General features: G+C 36.9%; 1 protein-coding gene across 3 annotated transcripts; it reads right to left on the bottom strand.

Annotated features, from left to right (window-relative positions):
- Positions 1–4,342: 4,342 nt before the first annotated feature.
- On the bottom strand, positions 4,343–7,090 carry LOC142348308 (uncharacterized). 3 transcript variants are annotated; one of them, XM_075399609.1, is made up of 5 exons: positions 6,769–7,090; positions 6,342–6,443; positions 6,052–6,157; positions 5,473–5,607; positions 4,343–4,875 (listed from the first exon to the last, which is right to left on the bottom strand). In XM_075399609.1, exons 1-4 carry the CDS (start codon positions 6,798–6,800, stop codon positions 5,572–5,574), a joined length of 276 nt encoding a protein of 91 aa, XP_075255724.1. In that variant the 5' UTR covers positions 6,801–7,090; the 3' UTR covers positions 4,343–4,875; positions 5,473–5,571. The 3 variants fall into 3 exon arrangements, with proteins under 3 accessions (XP_075255724.1, XP_075255722.1, XP_075255723.1); XM_075399607.1 differs by having other exon boundaries at positions 6,786–7,090; XM_075399608.1 differs by lacking the exon at positions 5,473–5,607 and having other exon boundaries at positions 6,786–7,090.
- Positions 7,091–22,669: the final 15,579 nt, after the last annotated feature.

Below are 22,669 nucleotides of genomic sequence, written 5' to 3'. Positions count from 1 at the left end.
GCTTTCAGTGCAAACTCGGACCGATCAGGTGCAGTGCAGTCTACTGCGTGCTGAAGATGTTCTGGAAACATCTTAGAGGGACCGGCTGCAGTGTGTTTGCTGAATGTCTTAAGTTGTTCATAAACTGCGTTTTCACTAAACCGGAACGCATTGGATGCAATATCGTCAGGTAAACTGACATCAGGTATCGCTTCTTTCGGGTGTAACTTTTCCAGTGCTTTGAATGTAGCTTTGTTATCGGGTGCGAGACCTTCAGAAGCTAAAACTTTAGCAGCTCGGCCAAATTGGCCTTGTAGGCACAACGTCTTCGCTCTGACCGATATTTCTTCAATGCTGTTAGTTCTCTGTCTTTTTGATTGTTTCAAGGAGACAGCTTCTGACCAAAGCTTCCCATATTCACCGGCGTTCCAACGATCAAAACGTTCAGCGAGACGTTGGTCTTGATTGCGCTTTTGCTTTTTGCCTCCGCGGTTACAAGCACGTAGAACGCATTTTGAAACCGCAAAAAGTTTTTGCCAATTTGTCTCATTGTCTGGAGCCTCAACACATTCAAGAAGAATACCTGATAGCAGTCGAGACCATCTTGCTCTGAATTTGATAGGAACAAAGCGACAGGTTGGCACGTACGAACTCAATATTGTCAACACCTCTGGCAATTTGTTACTTTCTGACTTTATTGAGAGATCAACACGTTCAAAAAATGAGTTATTCAACTGACTGGAATCAGTTGAATCACAGGAGATCAGTAGATTGTCTATTTTATTTGAGAGGTCTGTGTTAATTTTCCGACGGCTGCACAACTGCTCTTTGTATTTTGAGAACGCCCAAATCGATTTTGAATTGAACCAAGCGTCGTGCTCTGACCCCCAACCAAAATATCTTAATTTGGTGTACTGATCGCAGTTTTCTAGTACTTGAACACTGTAGAGTTTATCTGCGGTATCTGGCAGAAAAAGAATTGTGCCTGCAGCTACGTGAAAAAACTCTTTAACACAAACATTTTGCAACTCCTGGGTCAAACCCGTATGCATGTCTTCGCTGGTTTCAGGATTTTGTGGTTCACTTTGTGTGCCTACATTCTCTAATTGCTTTGCACCATTCTCGTCGAAAATTGCATTTCTTAAGTTGTATTTCATTTTGAAAAAAAATCACAGGTTGGGGAACTAACTTTGGAAACTACCCCAACAAACAGAGACTGTTGTATGTTGTAAGACGATTGTTTTCACAGGCAAACCGCCCCAGAAAACTTGGGGGACAGACTGGGCTGGGGGGGGGGGTATTAGGAACAATTTCACCGGATATTAGGCACTTTGTCTAGTCCCACAGACAGGACGCAAAAACAGTAAGCTTCTGTATTTTTCTCTTGTTTGCTTGTTGATTTCGCTTAGCGAGCTAACAAAGCTAACAACGCACGTGCTAACAAAGCTAACAAAAATTTCGTACTTATTAAATTTCGTACTTATTAAATTAAATTTCGTACTTATTAAATTTCGTACTTATTAAATTTCGTACTTATTAAATTTCGTACTTATTAAATTTCGTACTTATTAAATTTCGTACTTAGTAAGTACTTATTTCGTACTTATTAATAAGTACTTATTTCGTACTTATTAATAAGTACTTATTAATAAGTACTTATTTCGTACTTATTAATAAGTACTTGTTTCGTACTTATTAAGTACTTATTAAATTTCGTACTTATTAAATTTCGTACTTATTAAATTTCTTACTTATTAAATTTCGTACTTATTAAATTTATTTTGATCGTTTTACTAAAAGTTTTTCGCTAAAATTTGTTTGAGACTTTTATTTGAGTTTTAATTGAGAAAAGTTCTGTGCAATTTTTCATCAACTAATTGTTTATCGGTGATCAAGGAACTTATTTCAGTCCATATCTCTAAATGCATGTTTTTGTGATAAAATTTCCGGAAAAAAAATTTACCAAAATCGTAAAGTTATCGATTAGTTGTAAGAAATTCAGAGCCATTCTTTTGTAAACAGAAAAGTTACTAGCCACCCATTAGATTTACGGTTATTCGAAAGTTTGTTCTCCGTATAGACTTTAAGGCTTTCAATCAGAACTAGAAGGAATATTTCAAGACTTCTGCAAGACAAAGATTTGTTGTGTAAGATTTGGTATTGCAAGAACAAATAGCCATTTGGCATTTATACTCCACCGGTGTCCGCAAGGCTTAAAAAACTAAATGACTTTTTCATCAAATTGACGATTGGTTGAGTTTCACTATCTGTTTTTCTTTATGACAATAGTATTGTATTTGTCTAAATTATTGATCGTGTTGACAAAGTCTATGTTCCCAATGCGCTTTGCAAAGGAATCACAAGTTATCAACAACATCGCCGCTTCAAACGTCGATGTTCGAATAGAGGAACTGATAGTGGATAAGAAAAGCTCCCGAAATCAGTAAAGACATTTTGAGCACCTTGTCTCAAAACAGCTTGCTAATTGTTGGCTTTTAACTCTAAAAATAAATAAACTTTCCAGCAGATGCAGTAATGCATTCTTTTCTCCTTGCGTAGCTTCCTCCCTACGAGATTCTGAATGTTTTAACAGTTTCTAGTGCCTGTTCTCGATTTCAATTCGTTGTTTTCAGTCATGTTTTTTTCCCCAGTTTATTCAGACAAGCTCCCAAATTTTAGGGTAACCTAAACTAAAAACCAGAGAATCGATAATTAGCCAAGGACTGTCTCAAAATTCTAAGTCGTATGAAAAGAATAAAGTGAGCGGAGTCATTAAACGAACTTCGGCTAGTGTTAAAAGTTCCAAAAATTGCAAAATGATAGTGAAGATAAGAATAGTCCTAGAATTCCTGATCGTAACGTTCTTTGCCGTGTATTAAAATTGAAAAGCAATTTCTATTTTCCAGGCAAAGTAAACAAAACTTTCCCCCTTAAGTGTAGCAGTTGGGCACTGGCAACGAAAAGTTAATATAGTTGTCGTTCCAATTGAACAATACAGAACCCGGTTCTGTTCCGTCACCACTGGGAAGAGGAACTATAGGCTCAACTGGTATATTTTTTTACCAATCTTTATTCGCTGATCAATATTTCGTCGTAGATTTCTGAGTGGTACCACTAAAGATCCGGTTGATGCAGAAAGTACAAAACGAAAATTTTTTAAAATTTTGTTTTCATCGATTAGTTATCGAGGTTAAAATTTCCGAAAACATTTCACGTTTCACAATGATTTGTTCTAATTTTTTACAATTTTTGTTGAATCTCTGCCTAAAAGATAGTCGGACTTGTGAGAAACAAGGAGGCACAAAAAATTGTCGATGATTAATTCCGTTTTGACCGTTTTTAGAGAAAAATGAGGTTTTTTATCACGTATACAATAGGCAGGTATTAGATTACCATTTCTTTGTAATGAGGGTAAAATGGATTAACGAAACATGAGTCCATGACTATGTTCTTATGACCTGTAAAAGTTCTGTTGAAGAGTATTAAAAAAGTATTTTTATTGTCAATCTAGCTTTCTTCCATTGATACTTCTATTGATACTTCAGATTGCGTCAACTGTCCAATTAAATAGCTGCCAAAGGACAGTAGATGTATCAGCCACTATTATAGGGCATTCGGTACCCCAGTTCAGACCAAATGGTTTTCTTTCAAGATCTTGCAAGACGAAAGGCTATTTTGCAAGATTCATCTCAGAGCTCTTAGAAACTGCGAAACCATTCCTCAGCCTATCCATCTGCGAAGGTGATTGTCTCAGTAAAGGCAATTGTTTTGGCCGAATTGGACTACACAACCATATCTGCGGTCCGGTCCAAAATTGTATAGTTTTTAATTTTTGAAACCAGCTCAAATTTTCAACTCTTGGTTCATTTGATTCTAAAGATTTGTTAAAGGTTGACTGATAGCTGCAATATTAACTCGTTGTTTTAGATTGATCGAGAATTTTTCTTGCGCCTTGAAAACTTTGATTTCTTATGCGTAGAAAAATTATAATGCTGAAAATTTACAAAACAAAGCGTTTTCTAGGAGGTACTGCAGCAAAGCAAAAGCCTCGACTCTTGCAACCCTCCCCACTATAGAATATTCAACAGTTCAAAGAATCACCTTTCTGCAAAAATGATGAATAATTGAAGTGTTTTTGCCACCGAAACATATGTACATGAGTTATCTGAACTATTTAGTATTGATTGCTCCAACTATTCAGTTTTTTTTAAAACGATGATCAGTATTGAGGCATTCCAAAATTCTCCCTCAAAGAGACAATAATGAAGTCACAAGAGAATTGCATCAACTTTTGACTAGTAACATTGCGAAGTTCTTTCAATTTTTTTCAATCTCTGTCTGATTGTCGAAAAATAAATGCACCAGGAAAATTTATTCGCTTAATTTCTAATCAAGTTCAAATTTTGAGTAAATTTTTTAGAGCAAATACTAACTTCATTTAAATCTCATAAATCATTTAAAAAAGGTATAAATCACAATTTATCTATCAATTATTCATTAGCAGTTAAATCAATTTTTCTCATTACGAGCCAGGCCCTACTGGACAAAAATAGGTTTAAACTCACAAAGTAACCATTTGAACATCATTTGTTCAAATTTACAAAACGTATCACATTACTTGTACGTCCAAAAGTGTGAACTATGTTGTACACTGTTATAAAATTATATAATGATCTATAATAAAACATGTTTTAATTTATGCCTTTGTCTGAAAATTCGACAAAATGGCCCATTTCTAATTAAAGTATAATGGTTCGGGGGGGGGGGGGGGGTGGTTTGTAATGTATGATTAATTTTTAGTTGCATTTATGCAGAATTAAACTCTGTCTCTCCATGGGCTCCATCAAATTTCGTTCCAAGGCTTCAACGCTTTCAGAGCTGTCAGCAATATCAAAGCTGAAACAAAATTATTAGGTTTTCAGTGGTCAGATTTTTTGTATTGCAAGCTTATAAAAACTGGGGATAAAACTGTTTTGACCAAGTTGAAAACATGGCCTGTTATTTTGTCAAAATAATAGTCAATTTTATTTAATGACTGGGAGTGTGTTGGGAGAATACTGGGGGGGGGGGGGGTGCTGAGGTGGAGACATTTACATCAAGATTGCAACATTGAGGCATTATCTTTTTCATTGGGAATTACTTTTGCGATTTCAACGTGAGGGTCTTTCCCATTATAACCCCCCCCCCCCCCCCCCCCACGGGCAGCCCTTTAATTACAGCCCCCTAAATGCATAAGATAACCGGATCTTTTCCGTTTGTTCCCCCCCCCCCAGTACGTTATGCTCCCCCAGTTACAGAGCACGTGTCATTACATAGTAAATCATTATGTAAAAATATTGCACGTGCATCCGGGGGTTGCAAATAATATGCACCCACTAAGCTGGGGGGGGGGGGGGGCACAAACGGAAAAGATCCAGATAACCTATAACCCCCTAAAGATAACCTATAGCCTTTTAATTGTAGCCCCCTAAAGGCACAAGTTATACTACTTGCCGCTGGCCTTCGAACTCTGGCATCTTTGGCACAACTCGACACATGTATAAAAGCCATTGTAACGTGTTTTGTCGGTGCTCTTAACCGTTAGGTACGTTTTTACCGTGAGGTTGTACTCTCACATCCCTGCATGTGCTATAAAACAGAACGTTCACACATTAATCACGCGGCAGCAAAAGTCAAACTTTTCCTTCAAGCAAACAGTAATTGATCACAACCGAAAAAGCTCCAATTTCTAAAGTTACTGCGCTGAACAAGTTCATTACTTGAAATACTCACGTGAAAAATTGCCCATTTTTTGTTTCGGGAAAATTCACGTGACTCTTTAAATCAGTTCACAATTATGACTCATTTCCCAAAGAATTAAGCGGATCAAGGTTATTAGTTCAAGTGTGACACGGGTATTATCCCTGTTCAAGCTTTCTCAATTTTGCTGAAAACATTGGCCGAAATTTCACTGTGGTGCTCAGTTTCTTGGTAATACGTAATGATAGTTTCTTTGTTAAAAATCGGCCCAGTACCGCTCTATAAATGTACCGACCCGAGATTTTGTGATTAAATTTTTTATTGTGCACTTACACTTTCATGATGCTTCCGGCAACCCTTTGCCCGATATTCGATCAGATATGGGGTGCCAGAACTAGGGTTTGCCGTTGCACTGGGGCTAGGCGCACCGCTATTTACTCTAAAAGGAGACGTCGATGGTTAACCAATCCAGAAATTTTTAGTTGTTTAAGGGAAACTTTTTATCTAATCATATGAATCTTAGCATTCGAGTTTGTGGCACAATTTTTGAATCTGCAAATCTAAACGAGCAGGATCTCTACTATTCGTTCAACTAATAAATATGAAAAGGATACTTTACATACATCTGCGATGTTGAGCCTGTAGAGTTTGGTGTTTTAAGGCTGGCTGGAGGTGAGTTCACTGGAGTAGTTGTGGTAGTACTTTTCTCAAATGTAGACCCAGACCTAAAATAGCAGAACAAACTTCATTAACCCAAACATCACGCCTAAAATAATCTCGAGAATTGATATTGAGCTTTATAAAGCCTTAACGATTGAAGCATCATGCATGAATTTTGGTAAAGCATGAAAGTATGGGTCCTACAGAACACGGGGGACTGAAATAGATTAGATCGAAAAACAAAGTTTTTTTCTGATAAAGAGAGCATCTCTGTCAACTTCGGACAATTTATTAAAGTTTGGGTAGCATGATACAGAAGTTGTTGCCAAAAGTCTCACCCCATTCAATCATTTGTCAGGTTGCCAGGGATTAGCAAAAATATGATCTCACCGTAAAAGTGAACTCACATGGCAAAAATCCATGGAACTGTGCTCATAAGCACCATAGTAGAAACGTAAGCATAAACTGTGACATGCTTCATTTTTGCAGCAAAATGCAGGTGAAGCTTTCTAAAGCAAATCCGATGCAACTAGTCCAAATAGGAAAATTGTTTTGTAATGAATCTTGAGCGTTTTGTAAACCTTTATGCAAATATGCTCGAGTTTGTTTACCGCGTTTTCAGTTTGAAACTAGTGATTGTTTTTTTTTAAATTCACAATAATATGACTTAGCAGAAGTCAGTGGTTTTACAGACCTCAATTTTGCTGTTATATAAAGCAATAAAGTTAGCCTAAGTGAGTAATCCGAAAGTTGATCAGACAAGAAGTCATCACTCCATAATTTTTCATGCATCCGACTTTTTTAAGTGTAATTTTGAAGCGTGATTTTCTTGAGTCTGATTTCGAGTTTAGTATCACACATTTCAAATTTAACTAATTTATCCGTCACTCCTCAAAGTGTCTGAAACAGATTAGGTCTAAAAACAAACAGTCTTTCCTGATAAACGTTCCCTTTGTTTTAAAAAATGCCATTTGATAAAAGTGTGGCAGGACGTTCGTAGTCTCCAAGAGAGGTATCGTCGGTTGAAACAAGTAAATCCGTATAACTTTTCCTCAACGTTCGAGTACCATTCAGTATTTAGAGCCTATACGTTCGGAAAGGCCCAACCGCTCAAAAAACAGATTTGCAGATTTCAAGATACACCGAATGGCAAAAGTAAGTTAACACCTCCTAGTTTTACAAAGTAAAAATTCAATTTATGGGGCAGAATTACTCCCTCCTAAAATCAATTGGAAAACAATTATTAAACTATTGATCCTCTACGCTAGTCCTCTCCTGTACCTATGCAGTTCAGATGAAACACAGCGTTCACTTACAAGAATTCCCAATACAAATTTGATGACTTCCAAGTTTCACAATAAAAAAGCTATTACAGAATTGGATTTTACTCTCATTTCTAATGTTTAACACAAGTGAGAACTTAGTTGAACAAATACAAAAACATATCACACCTTCTGACAACTTCTATTACTGCAGAGCGTGGAAGAAGTTTATCAACTTTGCATTTGGAGTTCTGTTAAGTGGATGCTGCGTTTTATCTGAATTTCACAGGAGGTGGGAGGACTAGTGTTGGGGATCAAGGGTATCAAAAAATTGTTTTGAAGATCGGATTTTAAATTGGTTATATATTGCCTCAAAAATTGAAAACTTTACAACGCGAAAACAGGAGTGCTTACTTACTTTTGTCGTTCAGTATAGTTCAAGTAGCTAATGTTCAAAACATAATGTTTCTGCATAGCATGTGAGGCCTTTCGAAAGTTTCAAATCAAATATTGTAGAAAAACATCATTGACAGCCTCACGTCCACTACAGCTAAAATATCGTTTGCGCTCACCTCAAACAAACCTTGTAGTGCTAGTTTTTTAAAACTTTTAATAATGCAGGGAACCGGCCCTTCCAATCAGAACCTCCAAGGAGGCAGCTTGGCAGACTTTCAGTTTTTTAAAAGCTACAAACGCTTAAAATGTTTACAAAAGTTTATTATTATTATTTTTAATTATTTTTGTTTTTATTGTTGTTAATATTATTATTATTAATATTATTATTATTATTAATATTATATTATTATCATTATTATTATTATTATTATTATTATTATTATTATTATTATTATTATTATTATTATCATTATTATTATTATTATTATTATTATTATTATTATTATTATTATTATTATTATTATTATTATTATTATTATTATTATTATTATTATTATTATTATTATTATTATTATTATTATTATTATTATTATTATTATTATTATTATTATTATTAGTACTACTACTTTTTAATCAATAGTGTTATTATTATTGTTATTAATGTTATTATTATTATTATTATTATTATTATTATTATTATTATTATTATTATTATTAATATTATTATTATTATTATAACTTCTATAATTTTTATTATCATTATTGTTATTGTTTTTATTTAATTTACTATTATTATTTATTATTTTTCTTATTATTCTGATAATAATATTTCTTATTATTATTAATTTTGTATTTATTGTTTTACTTTTTATTAACCTGATTATAAAAAAGCATTAATACTATACAACTATTTAGTCTTAAATAATATTAGCTACTGTACTGGACTTTAATACTCTCCATTATTAGAGGAGTAGTCAAATTCTCGGTCATTAATCACCTTAAGTTGGTTACATGATAACTCTTAGTTGGCATCCACAAAATGAGTACAGTGCTTAAGAAACGATTTACTGAATGAATTTTTTTCAAGTAATGCTTTCAAAAAATAAAAACTGCATTTTTTTTTGCTTTTTGACGGGCGACTTATTGTACTGTAACTTTTTCCATCGCATTGAATTATAAATTGGCGTGGAGAAGTAATACACCACAATTTATATGGACGACAATCTTCGACAAACGAATATGCACAAAAATTTACTAGGTAAATTGCATGTTTTGCAACCCAATTTTAATCAACTCGAGTTTGACCTCTTCTAATAAATTTTGTATTAATCGGTCTATAAACATTGGAGGTTTAATGGGTCTTCTGTTTGACAAATTGATAAGCTTACTTCAAAAAGCAATCCCGATAGATTAGGCATTTTTCTGTAGGCTGCTGTTTTTTAGTTCCAAGTGAACTCTGTTCACCTTACTATAAAGTTGTTCAACCCTCAAAACAAAACTTTGCCTAATATTAGGTAGGCTTGAGACAGCTGAACGATTTACTGGGCTCGACGGCACGGCTGCATATTGCCAATTGACCAAGTTATGCCTGGGTTCTTTCTTTAATTAGGTTTCTCATTTTATTCAAAAAAAAGACCTGTCAAACTTCTGATGATTATTGTTGTGATGCGTCCATTGTTATGAGAAAACAGAAAGAAACGGTCAAATTCGTGTTGATTAAAATTGGCTTCTATAACAGAGAGTTAGACATAATTTTTTTGTGAGTTTACTTTTGTCGAAGCGCTGATTTAAGAAAAGGCGTTTTATTAAATTATTTGTGTTTTAAAAGCAATTTCTGCACCAAACAACCGCTCTTTTCCTTTCAAACAATATGCGCATCAACTGACAAAAGACAGAGTTTTAGTTGCTCTAAGTTCAAGAAAAATTGCGAAGTACTTACTAAGGAAGTCTAGATAAAAATTACTCCTATTCAATAAAAGTAATTACTTGAGTGCATTGCAAAACTTGTTCATCATGCAAATGTCCTAATATTGATCAAGTTCTTTGCACGATAAATTTAAAGCCGTTTATGGTTATGACCGGTTTTTACGGATCTGTTTCGTTTTGGCCCATCCCACCGTTTTAACGCACCCGAGTTTTAAATTATATGTTGTTACATAGCATGTAACTATGTAATAAAAAGCATGTGAGCCTGGAGGCGTAAAAATGTAAGCCCACAAATCTGGGGGGGGGCAGAATAGATCCCACTATCTTGTCAACTATCTTTTTCATTTTTCCACATTTTAGAGCAATTAAAAGTCGAAAACCACTGAAAAGACTCTACGAAAAAAGTGAGAATGCTATATCTCTTTGGATCTTTTGTGCCCCCCCCCCCCACCCGCTTAGTGGGCGCATATCAATTGCACCCACCAGATGCACGTGCAAAACTTTTGCATTAGGATTTACTATGTAATGGCAAGTGCTCTGTAACTGGGGGCGCATAACATAAGGGGGGGGGGCACAAACGGAGAAGGCTGAATGTTTGTATTTGTTTCTATTTTTTAGGCTGAATGTTTATATTTGTAAACGAGTGTAAGCGCAAAAAAAATATGCATCGCCTCGTTAAGATATTTTCTGCGAAGTCGGTTACAACATTACAAAAATTGAGTAATTGACGAACGAGGTTGAAGTTTACAGTTTGAGCACTATTGTTTAAGATGTTATAATATTCAAAAGAGTACAATAAGGAATGTACGCTTGATGCTCGCTTGAATATGTGTTTTTAGAAAACAGAAGAGATACGAAATTCAATTTTTCATATTTTTTGACGTTTTTTGAATAGAAATATGTTTTTTTCTTCAGTGAAATTTTCTCAAAAAATCTAGTTCTGGCGAAATCTTATTATATGATTTCCTTTGGTATCTAGCTTTTCTCTTTTGTACTCCCCGTACTTTAAGTGTTTCCCGGTGGAAAATGAGAGACGGTTAGTTTAGAAAGTATTTTTAGTGTATAAACCTGTCAAGGGCAAAAAAGTTAAAATTTTCGGGTTTTTCCGATTATTGCCGCCACCAAATTAAAGCCCATCATTATGGTTTGTTCTATCATGGTTATGTTTTGTCTCACCAATGAACTGGATGGAGGGGGCTATAATCGGAAAGAGCCAATTTGCTACAGTGACCTTGTAGGCCTAAAAACCGCCGATTATTGAAGCTCTGGCTCGATGCTAATGGTTTAAATTAAGTGTAATAACTAAACGCCCTTTATAAAAATTGGGGTCTGAGGTTGGATTTGAAGATCGACACTCTTTGATCATTTTATCCCTAATATTAAAAGTTGAGATGAACATCATTACGTATCTTTGCTCTTCCATTTTACAAAAATCTCCTCCACAAGAATCAGCCCCACCGTAGGGTATATCGAATTTTTCCCGATTGTGACCCTATGAAGTTATGCACCCCTCTTTTCATGGGACGTTCCATGACATACAAAACGTTACTTTTAAAAAATGCTCATACTGATGTGGTTACCAACATTAATCAACCACGAGGCAGAGATTCAAATACAAAAACAGTTAATTCATTCTTACAGAAGTTTAAGCCCCACAAAACGAAGGATAAAGGTCTATAGGAGGATACCTGGGATACCTGAATTATATCGTATAAGCGACTGTAACACAAAACTTATTTTCAAAATTCTTCACATTCTCTTACCTTGATTATTGGTTGATATATATGCACACACTTCTTTTTGCACTCAACGCAATGAAGCGAAAAAACGGACAGATAATAGGTTTATAGTAATCATGTAGCAATTGAGTTGTCATTTAACAACGACTATTCATTTGCAACTACTTCTCTATGCACCCAAAAGAATTTAAGCCCGAACTTTTACCATTTTTGAATGTAAGATTTCACTTTTGTCCCTTGTATTGTGTACATCAAAGAATAGTTTGTGCTAAATCAAACATTTTTCTATATACAAGAGATAATTCAGTTCTCGGAAAAAAACAATTTGGTCAACGATGTTTTCAATTAATCTTTTTTCATTGGATAAAATCCGCAGTGCACGGTTAAAAAATTGTTGATTTTTGATATGGCTTGAGTCGTTATCAGTGCGCTTATGTTTTGATGAGGTACAAGAGGACATAAAAGAGCTCTTAACTTATTTCGTCACTCATAGGCGCATAATTTTTATTTAATTTTTTTTTAATCAACACCTGTTGCGATAGTAGCAGTTAAACAAACTGCGAGTGTAATAAATTTAATGCCCAATCGACACTGGAAAAACATTTCAGCATTAGACTACGAGTTTATCACACTCTTTTATCGCCACTGTTACTAAGTAAACAGTGGCGATAAAAGAGTGGTGATAAACTCGTAGTCTAATGATGGAAACAGTTTGATAAACTTGTAGTCTAAATAAACGTGTGTGGTGTATGTGGTGCGTGTTGTGTGTGTGGCGTGGGGGCGTATGTGCGGTGTTTGTGTGAGTGTGTGGTGTGTGTGTGTGTTGTGTGTGTGTGGTGTTTGTGTGGTGTGTGTGTGTGGTGTGCGTGGTGTGTGTGAGTGGTGTGTGTGTGTGTGTGGTGTGCTGGTGAGTGTGTTATCTGTGGTGTGTGTGTATGCGTGCGTGTGTGCTTGTAAGTGTGTAAGAGGGTGTGTTTGTGTGGTGTGTGTGTGTGTGGTGTATGTGAGTGTGGTGTGTGTGGTGTGCTGGTGAGTGTGTGGTGTGTCTTCTGTGGTGTGTAAGTGGTTGTGTGTGTGCGTGTTTGTGTTTGGGTGTGTGTGTGTGCGTGCTTGTGTGTGTGTGTGCGTGTGTGTGTGTGTGTGTGTGTGTGTGTGTGTGTGTGTGTGTGTGTGGGTGTGTTTGTGTATGTGCGTGTTTGTGTGTGCGTGTAAGTACGTGTTTGTGTGTGTGGGGGTGTGTGTTTATGTATGTGTGTGTGTGTGTGCGTGGGTGTGTGCGCGTGTGGGTGAGTGTGTGTGTGTGTGTGTGGGGGGGGGGGGGTGTATGTAAGCGTGTTTGCGTGGCTGCCTGTGTGCGTGGGTGTGTGTGTGTGCGTGCGTGTGCGTGTATGGGTGTGTTTGTGTGTGTGCGTGTTTGTGTGTGTGTGTATGTGTGTGTGTGTGTGTGTGTGTGTCTGTGTGTGTGTGTGTGTAAGTGCCTGTTTGTGTGTGGGGGTGTGTTTGTGTGTGTGTGTGTGTGCAAGTGTGTGTGTTTGTGTGTGCGTGTATGTGTTTGTGTGCCTGGGAGCGTGCGTGTGTGTGTGTGTGTGTGTGTGTGTGTGTGTGTGTGTGTGTGTGTGTGTGTGTGTGTATGTGTGTGTGTGTGTATGTCTGTCTGTCTGTCTGTCTGTCTGTCTGTCTGTCTGTCTGTCTGTCTGTCTGTCTGTCTGTCTGTCTGTCTATGTGTGTGTGTGTGTGTGGGGGGGGGGGGGAGCGCATGAGGACAAAATGAAGAACAGATCCCAAGAAATATCACTTACCTTTGAAAACGTAATTGTCCACAAAATTTAAAATTGAAAAACCAATACAACTGTGCTGATTTTTGAAATGATCGCAACAGGTTTTGATTAAAAAAATACCACACAGTTATTATCGCCCTCGAAGTTATCATAACACCTCGGCTTCGCCTCGGAGTTTGATAATTTCTCGGTGGCGATGTGTGTTAATACTCAACCGTGTGTTAATATTCATTAGAAAAATGGAAACTTATGCTGGTATCATATGTGGCTCTCGGAAAATGCCAAAAACCTTACTTCTTAAGTTTGAAAAAGCGAAGTCTTGTAGATGTTCGACAACAAGATTACGAGTCAATCTCTTCATGTTACATTGCAGCATTTGGTTTGGGTTCATGGTTGATATTGTCGTTGCTGTAAATGATCAAACTTTAGTCCCAGACGCAGCAGGGTGTGATGTTGCAAAAGCGGCTTACGACAGAGTCAAATCGAGCGGAATATTTAAAACAGATGATAAATTTCTCCTAATACGAGTAGCTTACACAAGTAAATTCGGAAAGAAAATTACAGTTACTGGAACTAAAGGTATCTGGCATCTACCTCAACCTTCACTAAAGAAAGCGCAAGACATCTCAGCCAAACTTAATTACGTTGACAAAATACGAAACATTCTCTGCATTGAATTTGAAAAAGCCACTTTTGAAGATTACAGAAAGCCTTTGTACAGTGCAGTAGGTGCAGCTCTCTTAATTGAGGAGGAAGGCAAAAAATTCCGTTGAGATCGAAGGAGAAAGAACAACTGGATATGTGGAAGAAAGATTCCTTGATATCAAATGAAATAGATAAACTTTGGGGTCGAGCAGTCAAAACACTTGACGAAAACAAAGGAGAGGATGACACAAAATGCTTCGTCTGTGTTGAGCCAGCAACTGATGTCTGCGTTGCTATTGACGAGTCCTGGAGCATATCAGAGAAGTAATTGCACAGGCTTTTAGAATATTCCTTTTTAAAATTTCAAGTTTTGTTATTATTCTCAAGTGTTTGATTTAACCAATCCTTTGGAATAACAAAAACAATATCCAAGGATAACGTTTTCAAATTTTTTGAAAATTTCCAAAAAATGTTAAAAAAGGTTGCCATTCAATGCTTGTCGTTTTGGTTTTGATGAAATTCCAATTGCATTTGCGCTGAACCGTTCCAAATCCAATAAACTAGTGTCTTTAGAATTAATAAGTCATCAAACTTTTTTTATCATTGAAAAGAAATACAAAAACTGCCAGGTGATTAGATAAACTTTTCGGGAGGCCATGGTGTTACTTTCACCTAAACCCTTTGCTTAAACGCTCAAGATCCTGATTTGGTTATTTTGTTAATACTCTTTTTTTTCCTTGCTAACGGCCAGAAAATAATTATCTCAATGATGATAATTTTCATTTGATAGTTGTCAAATGTTGACCTGGAAATGCCACCTACCCTCTTTGTACAAATTATTATATTGGAGAATAAAAAAGCATGATTAAAATAATAAATTTAAAAAAATCCTGTTTGAAACAAAAAGATTCGCTTCCAGAAAGGTAGTTACAGATTGCTTGAAGACTCAAAACCGAATATGTCTATTCAAATCTTGCGTCTCAACAATCCCATCTCAAATTTTTCTTATCACATCGTATCTCTCTGCTCAATTAATTACTCCAAAACAATGCAGCGATGTCAAATTTTGGACTTTTGAGAATTTTGTCTGACCTTTGAACAGGAATATTGCTTCATAAAAGGAGAAATTCAACAAAAAATAAAAGCAAATGGAGCCCCTGGAGCGGGTTTGGTACCCCGCGGGTTTGGTACCCTGATCCCCTGAGCCGCGCTTGCAACTAAGTGCTGGGAAGGAGGCCGGAAGAGAACTAATATTTTCTTCTAAAGTAATTAGAGAGCTCGAGGGAAAAAATTTGTAGAATTTATTTTGAAATTGAAGTTAAGAACAGAATTTTGAACATGTGAAAGGAAAGTTTTCCTCTTAATTATACTGGAATTGAAAGACACCAAACGTGTCTTTGGCCAAAAGTGAACCAGTCAATTATTTGAAATGTGTTGATTGATGTGTGAAAAATTAGTTTTGTATTTAAGTCTAAGTTCAATCTTTCAAACTGATCTCTCTGCCTCGAAGCTTTATTGATGAAAGACGAAAGTCAACCAAAGTCAACTTAAGTAGAAACTTCTGGCATTTTAACTTCTGGCGGTGTAGACTTTCGGCATTTTAAAATGTGCACATGAGTTTTTTTTTAAAAGTAATGACTGCATACATGACCCTTAGTAATCAGACATGACTCGTGTAAACAAATTATGTGTTTTTCATGAACAGATGAACAACATAAAATCGGACCGACGGAAAGCAAATATTGAAAACAAAATTAACAACAAAATGAAGTTCAAAATGAAAAGAACTAAAAAGTTTTGAAATCAAGTTAAACAGACGAGCCCCGATTATTATAGAATGTAATATTTTAGATAGCAATATACCACAGCAACTTAACTAATTCACACGACTAAACAGAAAGTAGCAATCAAGGACTCGGTATTGAGCTTGCAAGGAAGTGAAATTTTACCTAAATAGGTTGCCAAGTTTGGAAATGAACATTAATAGCAACAATTTACGTTTACAATTTATGGCAAACCAGGAATGTTACAGTGAGGTATCTGCTGGTGAACCGCACTTTTTTCCATGGCGAATTTTTCAATATTTGAAACACTCACGTGCACATTTTTAAGTGCCGAAAGTCTACACTGCCAGAACTTAAAATGCCAGAAGTTTCTACTCAGCCAGAAGTTGACTTCCGTTGGCTTTCACCATTTTAAAACGTGCGCAAATTGTGTGTTATGTAATGGTTACATGACTCCGCTTGAAGTCACTGAGAACTTCTGGCGTTTATCGAGAACCGCAAAGCGGTTCGAGATATAGAGTCAGAATTTCGTGGAAATTTATGCAGAGCCACGTAAACATGCTTCAAACACGAAACGCGCAATTTGTTTATGTTTGTGATGTTTCTTTCAAAAAAACTTCCTTCCCTATAATTTCGTTTTGAAGGTTTTCCATACTCTTGTTCATTCCGCGTTGTAAACATTTAAATGTGTACATTCCATTCTTGTCTGCTGCTAAGTATTTCACACGGATCAGAAATCTTCTGTAACCAGTTGTAGTTCAAGTTGTAACCAGTTGTAAATTAGGTTTTCTATTCGCTAAACGAATACAGCTCTCAGACAACTTAGCCTAGTCGCCCTGCGATAAGCAGTAATCCAACAGATAAGGAAAAAGCGCGGAGGAAATTCAATGTAGCATTCTCTTTTCAAATAAGCCTGATTTGCAGCGCGATTCAGATCTAAAAACATTAAATCGCACTGCCAAAAATTAAAAACTCTTTTTCATATAGTAATTGTGTATGACATGGCACAGTAGGCAGGATCACAAAAAATCTCACTGGCTGTCAATCCGTTTTGGGAACAAGCCTCATCAGAACCATGTTTCGCTGGGAGAAGTGAAGGACACAATTAAAACTCGACGATATTGGCCGAGATGGGCAGCAATCTAGACGAAGTACTCAACCAGATTTGAACTAGTTTAACTCTACTAACTGAGCATCGATACTAACAACCGATGCATGATCCAACGGAGGTAACCAAATTAGACGAGAAAATCTCGAAGTGCGCAGATAAAAACTCTCATGGGAACTGAAATGTCGAAAGATAGACGCAAGAATACTATTCTGTGACCGCCGTTTTTGTCTCTGTGACAGAAAAGGCGTTTCATTGTTGTATCGGAGAACTAGCTAGGAAGGAAGGCGTTTTTAGAACCGCAAGGAACCATACGCAGCAACAAACTTACTATTGACAATCGACGGCTGGACTATATTGTGAGCCGCATTTGTGCGGCCCCCCAAAATCACCTTTGATAGGTGCCTATTATTTTTTCTCGAAATAAGGAAAAAGGAAGAAATAATAGAGCAGTTCTACAAGACACTCGAAGAGTTAGCGGAAAAATGTAATTTCAAAGACTGTGAGGAGACAATAATCAGGGATATATATTCATCACAAACATTTTGGATGTCAAAAAACAGGGTCTTTTGCTCCGCGAAACTACAGAACCAAGCCAAGAACTACAAACGGAAATCAATATTGAAATGGGACTGCTGAATCAAATGTGAAAAAACGGCACAACTTCTCTATCAATCAACTGCAATCAGATCACTGGTGGTTTTCGCGCCGCGAATCGTCAAAAACGAAAAACAAAAATTTCACAAGAAATCAAACAAACAAATGCTGTAATTGTAGACAAGAGTGAAAAAAGTAAAATAATCTTGGGACAATGAACAACTTTGCGAAAATGTGTAGAAAACCGACAGAAAGAAAAACCAACCGAAAGGTACAAAACACCCAAAACGATAACGAAAATGACAAAGTTAATAACGCCAAAAACTATAATACAAAATATAATCGGGATTCTAGTTCTTCAAATGACAACTGCGTAGCAATGAAATCATATAAAAGTAAAGAAAAAACTGCACCTATAGATGTATATTTATATACAACACTACTACTTGATTCTGGGTTGTCTGCCAATAGCCACAAAAGACGTCAAAACTACCAAGAAGCAAAATAGGCAACAGAAAAGAGACGAATTTTCGAAAGTTTCTCAACCAGCAAAGGCTTTTGGAATATTAATAGCAACAATCGAAATCAACAATTGAAATGCCAAAAATTCACACTTCGTGATTTTCGAAAAAGGTGTACGACCATTGATTGGACGAGATTTGTATGAAAATTTGGGATTTTACATAAAACAACAGCAATTCACAAACAGAGTAGTAAACCGTATCAACACACCAAACCCCATAAAACAAACAATTAGCTGAGGAGTAAGCAGAAGAGTTGGTAAGTCACAGAATCACACAGTAAAATCACAATTCCACAAAAACCTAGCAAGTCATCAAAAAGGTAGAAAACTTGATATAAATATTCTGTTAAAGACAAGGTTAGACCAAGGACATATTGAAAAACTTCATTTGTGCTCCGTCCAAAACTTCATCTCATCTACAGTCATCACAGTAAAAAGGGAGAGCTCTTTAAAACTAGCACTTGGTTCGAAAGTTATCAGTAAATCGATCCTTGAGATTTAGAATGAGTACCAAATGCCCAACATAGATAGCCTGATTCAACTGTTATCACAAAATGTAAGCGCGAACGCCGAGCGAGACGAATCATTCTGTACGACAATCGATTTGAAGTACTTGTATCGCCAGCTCAACCCACATCCCGAAACGGCGCGCCATTGCAATTTCAAAACATTAAGTGGCGAAATGACTGGTAACTACCGCTTCAAATCGAATTTCTATGGACTCACGGATATGCCGGCCGGATTCCAAAAGGCATTTAATACAGCTCCCATAGGAATACCAAATACATAATGCTTTCTGGACGATATACTCATTGTGAGTTGCGGAATGTTAGAAGAAAAATGACATGTCAGAAACTGTCTCAAAAAACAAGAGGACAAAAATCTCAAGACAAGTCTACCGAAATGCCATTTTGAATGGCCCGGCTATAAACCTACAAAAAACGGAATAAAACTACTTGAATTGAAAACAAGTGCAATATTAAATCTCAAACCACCCCTTATCCGAAGGAAGTTAGGAACCTTTCTTCGTTCTGTCCACCATTTCAGCAGATCCATACCAAAATTTGCAAATTTACGCCATCCGTTGAGAACTTTTTAAAAAAATATGAAAAAGTTCAATGGACTGATAATCATACATAAAATTTTGAAATCAAAACCAAAATAGCTGAAAAAATCAGAAAGAGACAATATAACCATAATCTTGAATCTAGAGTGAATTGCGGCGCATCTTGTCAAGGCCTAGTTGCTGCACTAGTACAATTAGACAATGAAGTTAGGAAAACGGTCCGCTTTACATCCCGTTTTCTAAACGCGGTCGAGAAAAGATATAGCATGATCGAACTAGAAGTTTTGGGGGTCCTCTGGGCCATCGGACTTTTTAAACTCTATTTGCATGGTAAGTATTTTTCAGTCTTAATAGGCAAGCGCGCTCTACTATATATAATGAAATAGAACCGCTGAAATAAATCATATAATAGTCGAAGAAGGGAAGATTCTTTCATGCCGAAAAATATTACAGCGCAAAAAAAACTCTAAATTTTTTTTTTCAAATAAAGCGAGTAATTTGAACAAAAATAGAAAACAGAAACATTCCACCGGTTCCATAGCTACAAAACATTTTGACAAAAAATTCTAGCAAAGAAAATTTTCGAGCGAATTACAAACCAGTTTATTAACCCAATCGAAAAGCCTCGCAAAATCAAACAACAAAACAACCGAACAAGAGTGATTAAGAAGATGAAAGCCTGGCCCCTCCCAAGACGCAAACACCGGATTCTACAACTATTGTTGCTACCTGCCTACTGGATTCAATTCCAAATACATCGGGGGAGAATACGCTGATGCTTTCGATTTTGTTTTGAGCAAAATTTTACAGAGAAGTTGCTGGCCAAGAGATGTAGATTGAGCTCAAAGAGGCCAATGCTCAAGGAGCTACGCGATTGAGTACCAAACAAGAACGAAGAGGCTGCAAATAGATCAACCTCCATACTCGCTCCTTCTGACGTGTCCTGCATGTGACTCAAGTTGCCTTTGCATCAACGAAAACAACGAAATTCGACATGCAGTTAAGGTTGCGTACAACGATTATCTGTAGCCCTCATCCGGAAGCTGGGAAAGGACTGATATGGCCATCCACGCCCGGTGGTCATACACGCACCGAGATCTTCTCACCAAAACTTCACACACTATGCATAAAATAAGTAGAAATTTGAAACCTGAAATCCCCTCAACAAAATTTCAACTGATTGAACAGTGCAGTGAGCCAACTGAGGAGATACAAATAGATTTTGGTAGTGCAATCTACGATGAAAGAAATCAAGAAAAATTTTCCTTAGCCTGTATAGACGATTTCTCAAATTTTCTTTCCGCGGAAGTATATGAGCAAGCTAATGCTAGTTGCATACAAAAGGTTCTACAGATTAATATTTTGCTGCAATGCGTACTGCGACGCATTCCTTTTGACCGAGACAGTGGTCAAGTAGGAAAGTAAATAATGAAATTCTGTGAAGGCCATAATATTGCAGTAATCAATGACCCTATCAATGACCAAAGGGCAATTGGTCTAATTGCGCGGCTATTTTAAATTATCAAGCGCGGGCTCGGGTGTATTTAAAAAGCCGCTAAATCTAAATAAAAAGCTTATTAAACTCGATCGTTTACCAGGTTTCCTATTTGCAGACGGAAAAACGTCGAAAATGTCCCCATATGAGACTCACTTCGGAAGACGCCCTAATACGCCACTTAACAACATAAGCACAGAACCAAATTTATCTAAAGTGGTGTTGATAAACATACAGATCAGGACATCGTGAACTCTACGCAGCTAATAACGTCAGACAAATGGGACAATCCAGATAGCAGCAATATCGAGACCGACGTAACTGAACAAGACCGACGTAATAAAGTACGCAACTGACAGGCAAATCAGCGATTGCAGGGTGGATTGCGTCTTGTCAGACCTGAGGGACAGGGGCAGACCGACACCAAGGAAGGAAGTATTGCTGCATGTAATGCTCGTCAAAAAGATACCCGCCCACATAAGGTACAAGAAAGAGCTTCAAGGACAATACGAAGTATTGGAGCCCTGATCAACCATCGTAAAAGAAGATAACTGCATCTTCGTCATCAAGGAACCAGGAAAATCAGAGTGTCTCTAATGAAGACAGACATGGTGATATTTGAGAAAAAAAGCTAAAAAGGACACTCCCATGAGGGTGTACGCAAATCGCCGACCGAAAACACCATAAGGCGGGGTGACAGAGGATAAAATAACGAAACACGCCTCAGATTAATGAATTAAACTGGAAGAGGGAAGAGAATTAGCCTCAGCACTCAACCAGATGAAACAAGTGCGATGTCATTAGTAAAATCAATTGTCTCACGCGCACGAAGCGTTCGCATGCCGGTGAAACTACTGCCCCCCAACACTTTTGCCATCAAGCATCACCGAAGAAAACCCGATATCCATCATTCCAGTAGAGCCAAGACCCAGCAAGCCTTCAATATTAGAGCCTGAGTCAGACAAATCAACCTCTCATGCCCTCCGCAAATACAGTCCAAAGAAAAGGCAAGCTAACAGGCAACAATCATTTCCCATAGCTCAATGAAGCACATCTGCATTCGAGGCAGTTGCCCCGCGTTCTTTAATCGTTGAAGGAATACAGTCAAAACCTCAAAAAGCTCCCCCAGAAAGTCATTTTAACGGCGGTGCAATCACGCCAGATAACCTGTAAAAACCCAACTTGTAAAACAATTGACACATAAAGTACTAGTAGCTAACCAGCAAATATTTTATTTATTTTACAGTCGTAGTTCTAACTTTTTAACAATAATTCAGCAAACCTTAGTTTTCTTTTGTAATAGGGGATATGTGGAAAAGAGGTAACAATGTACCACTAACTTTGATCATTCAGTTGCTATTATATCAATCTGATTACCTATTCACCTTTAAAGCTGTACTCCAATTGTACTCTTTTCACAATTTGTTTATGTCTGTTATATTCATTTTCATGGCTTGTTCAATCCTTATAATTTCCGTTTTAAGGTTGTTCATACTCTTCTCGTTCGGCGTTGTAAACACTTAGGTTTGTTAATACCATTCTTGTCTGCTGCTAAGTTTTTCAGTCAAATCAGAACTCTTCCTGAAACAAGTTGTGTTTCATTTTTTCAAATCATCCCTTCTGTTCGCTAAGCGAATACAGCTCTCTGGCAACTTAGCGTAGTCGCCCCGCGACTAGCAATAATCCTACTGATAACCAAAAGCCTGATTCGCGCCGCGAATCAGCACAGTGGAAATTCAATTTAGCATCGGCAATTCAAATAAGACTGATTCGCTACGCGATTCAGCTCTCCATTCTGAAAACCATTGATTCGCAATGCGAATCAATAAAACTGGCTTTGGTACAGTAAGTGGGGAGCGCAAATTCTCGAAAAAAACTCAAGCAAAATTTCTTGCGAATTAGCAAAGCTTAACCACGCAATCAGTTGTGTCGAACTAAGTCCAAAGTTTGCGCGGAAAAATTGAAAGCTGAA

The sequence above is a fragment of the Convolutriloba macropyga genome, chromosome 10 (genome assembly GCF_964194025.1).
Source record: "Convolutriloba macropyga chromosome 10, txConMacr16.3, whole genome shotgun sequence".
Taxonomy (NCBI): domain Eukaryota; kingdom Metazoa; phylum Xenacoelomorpha; order Acoela; family Convolutidae; genus Convolutriloba; species Convolutriloba macropyga.
Note: the sequence above shows the minus strand (reverse complement) of the source record. Positions and strands in the feature narration are given on the sequence as shown.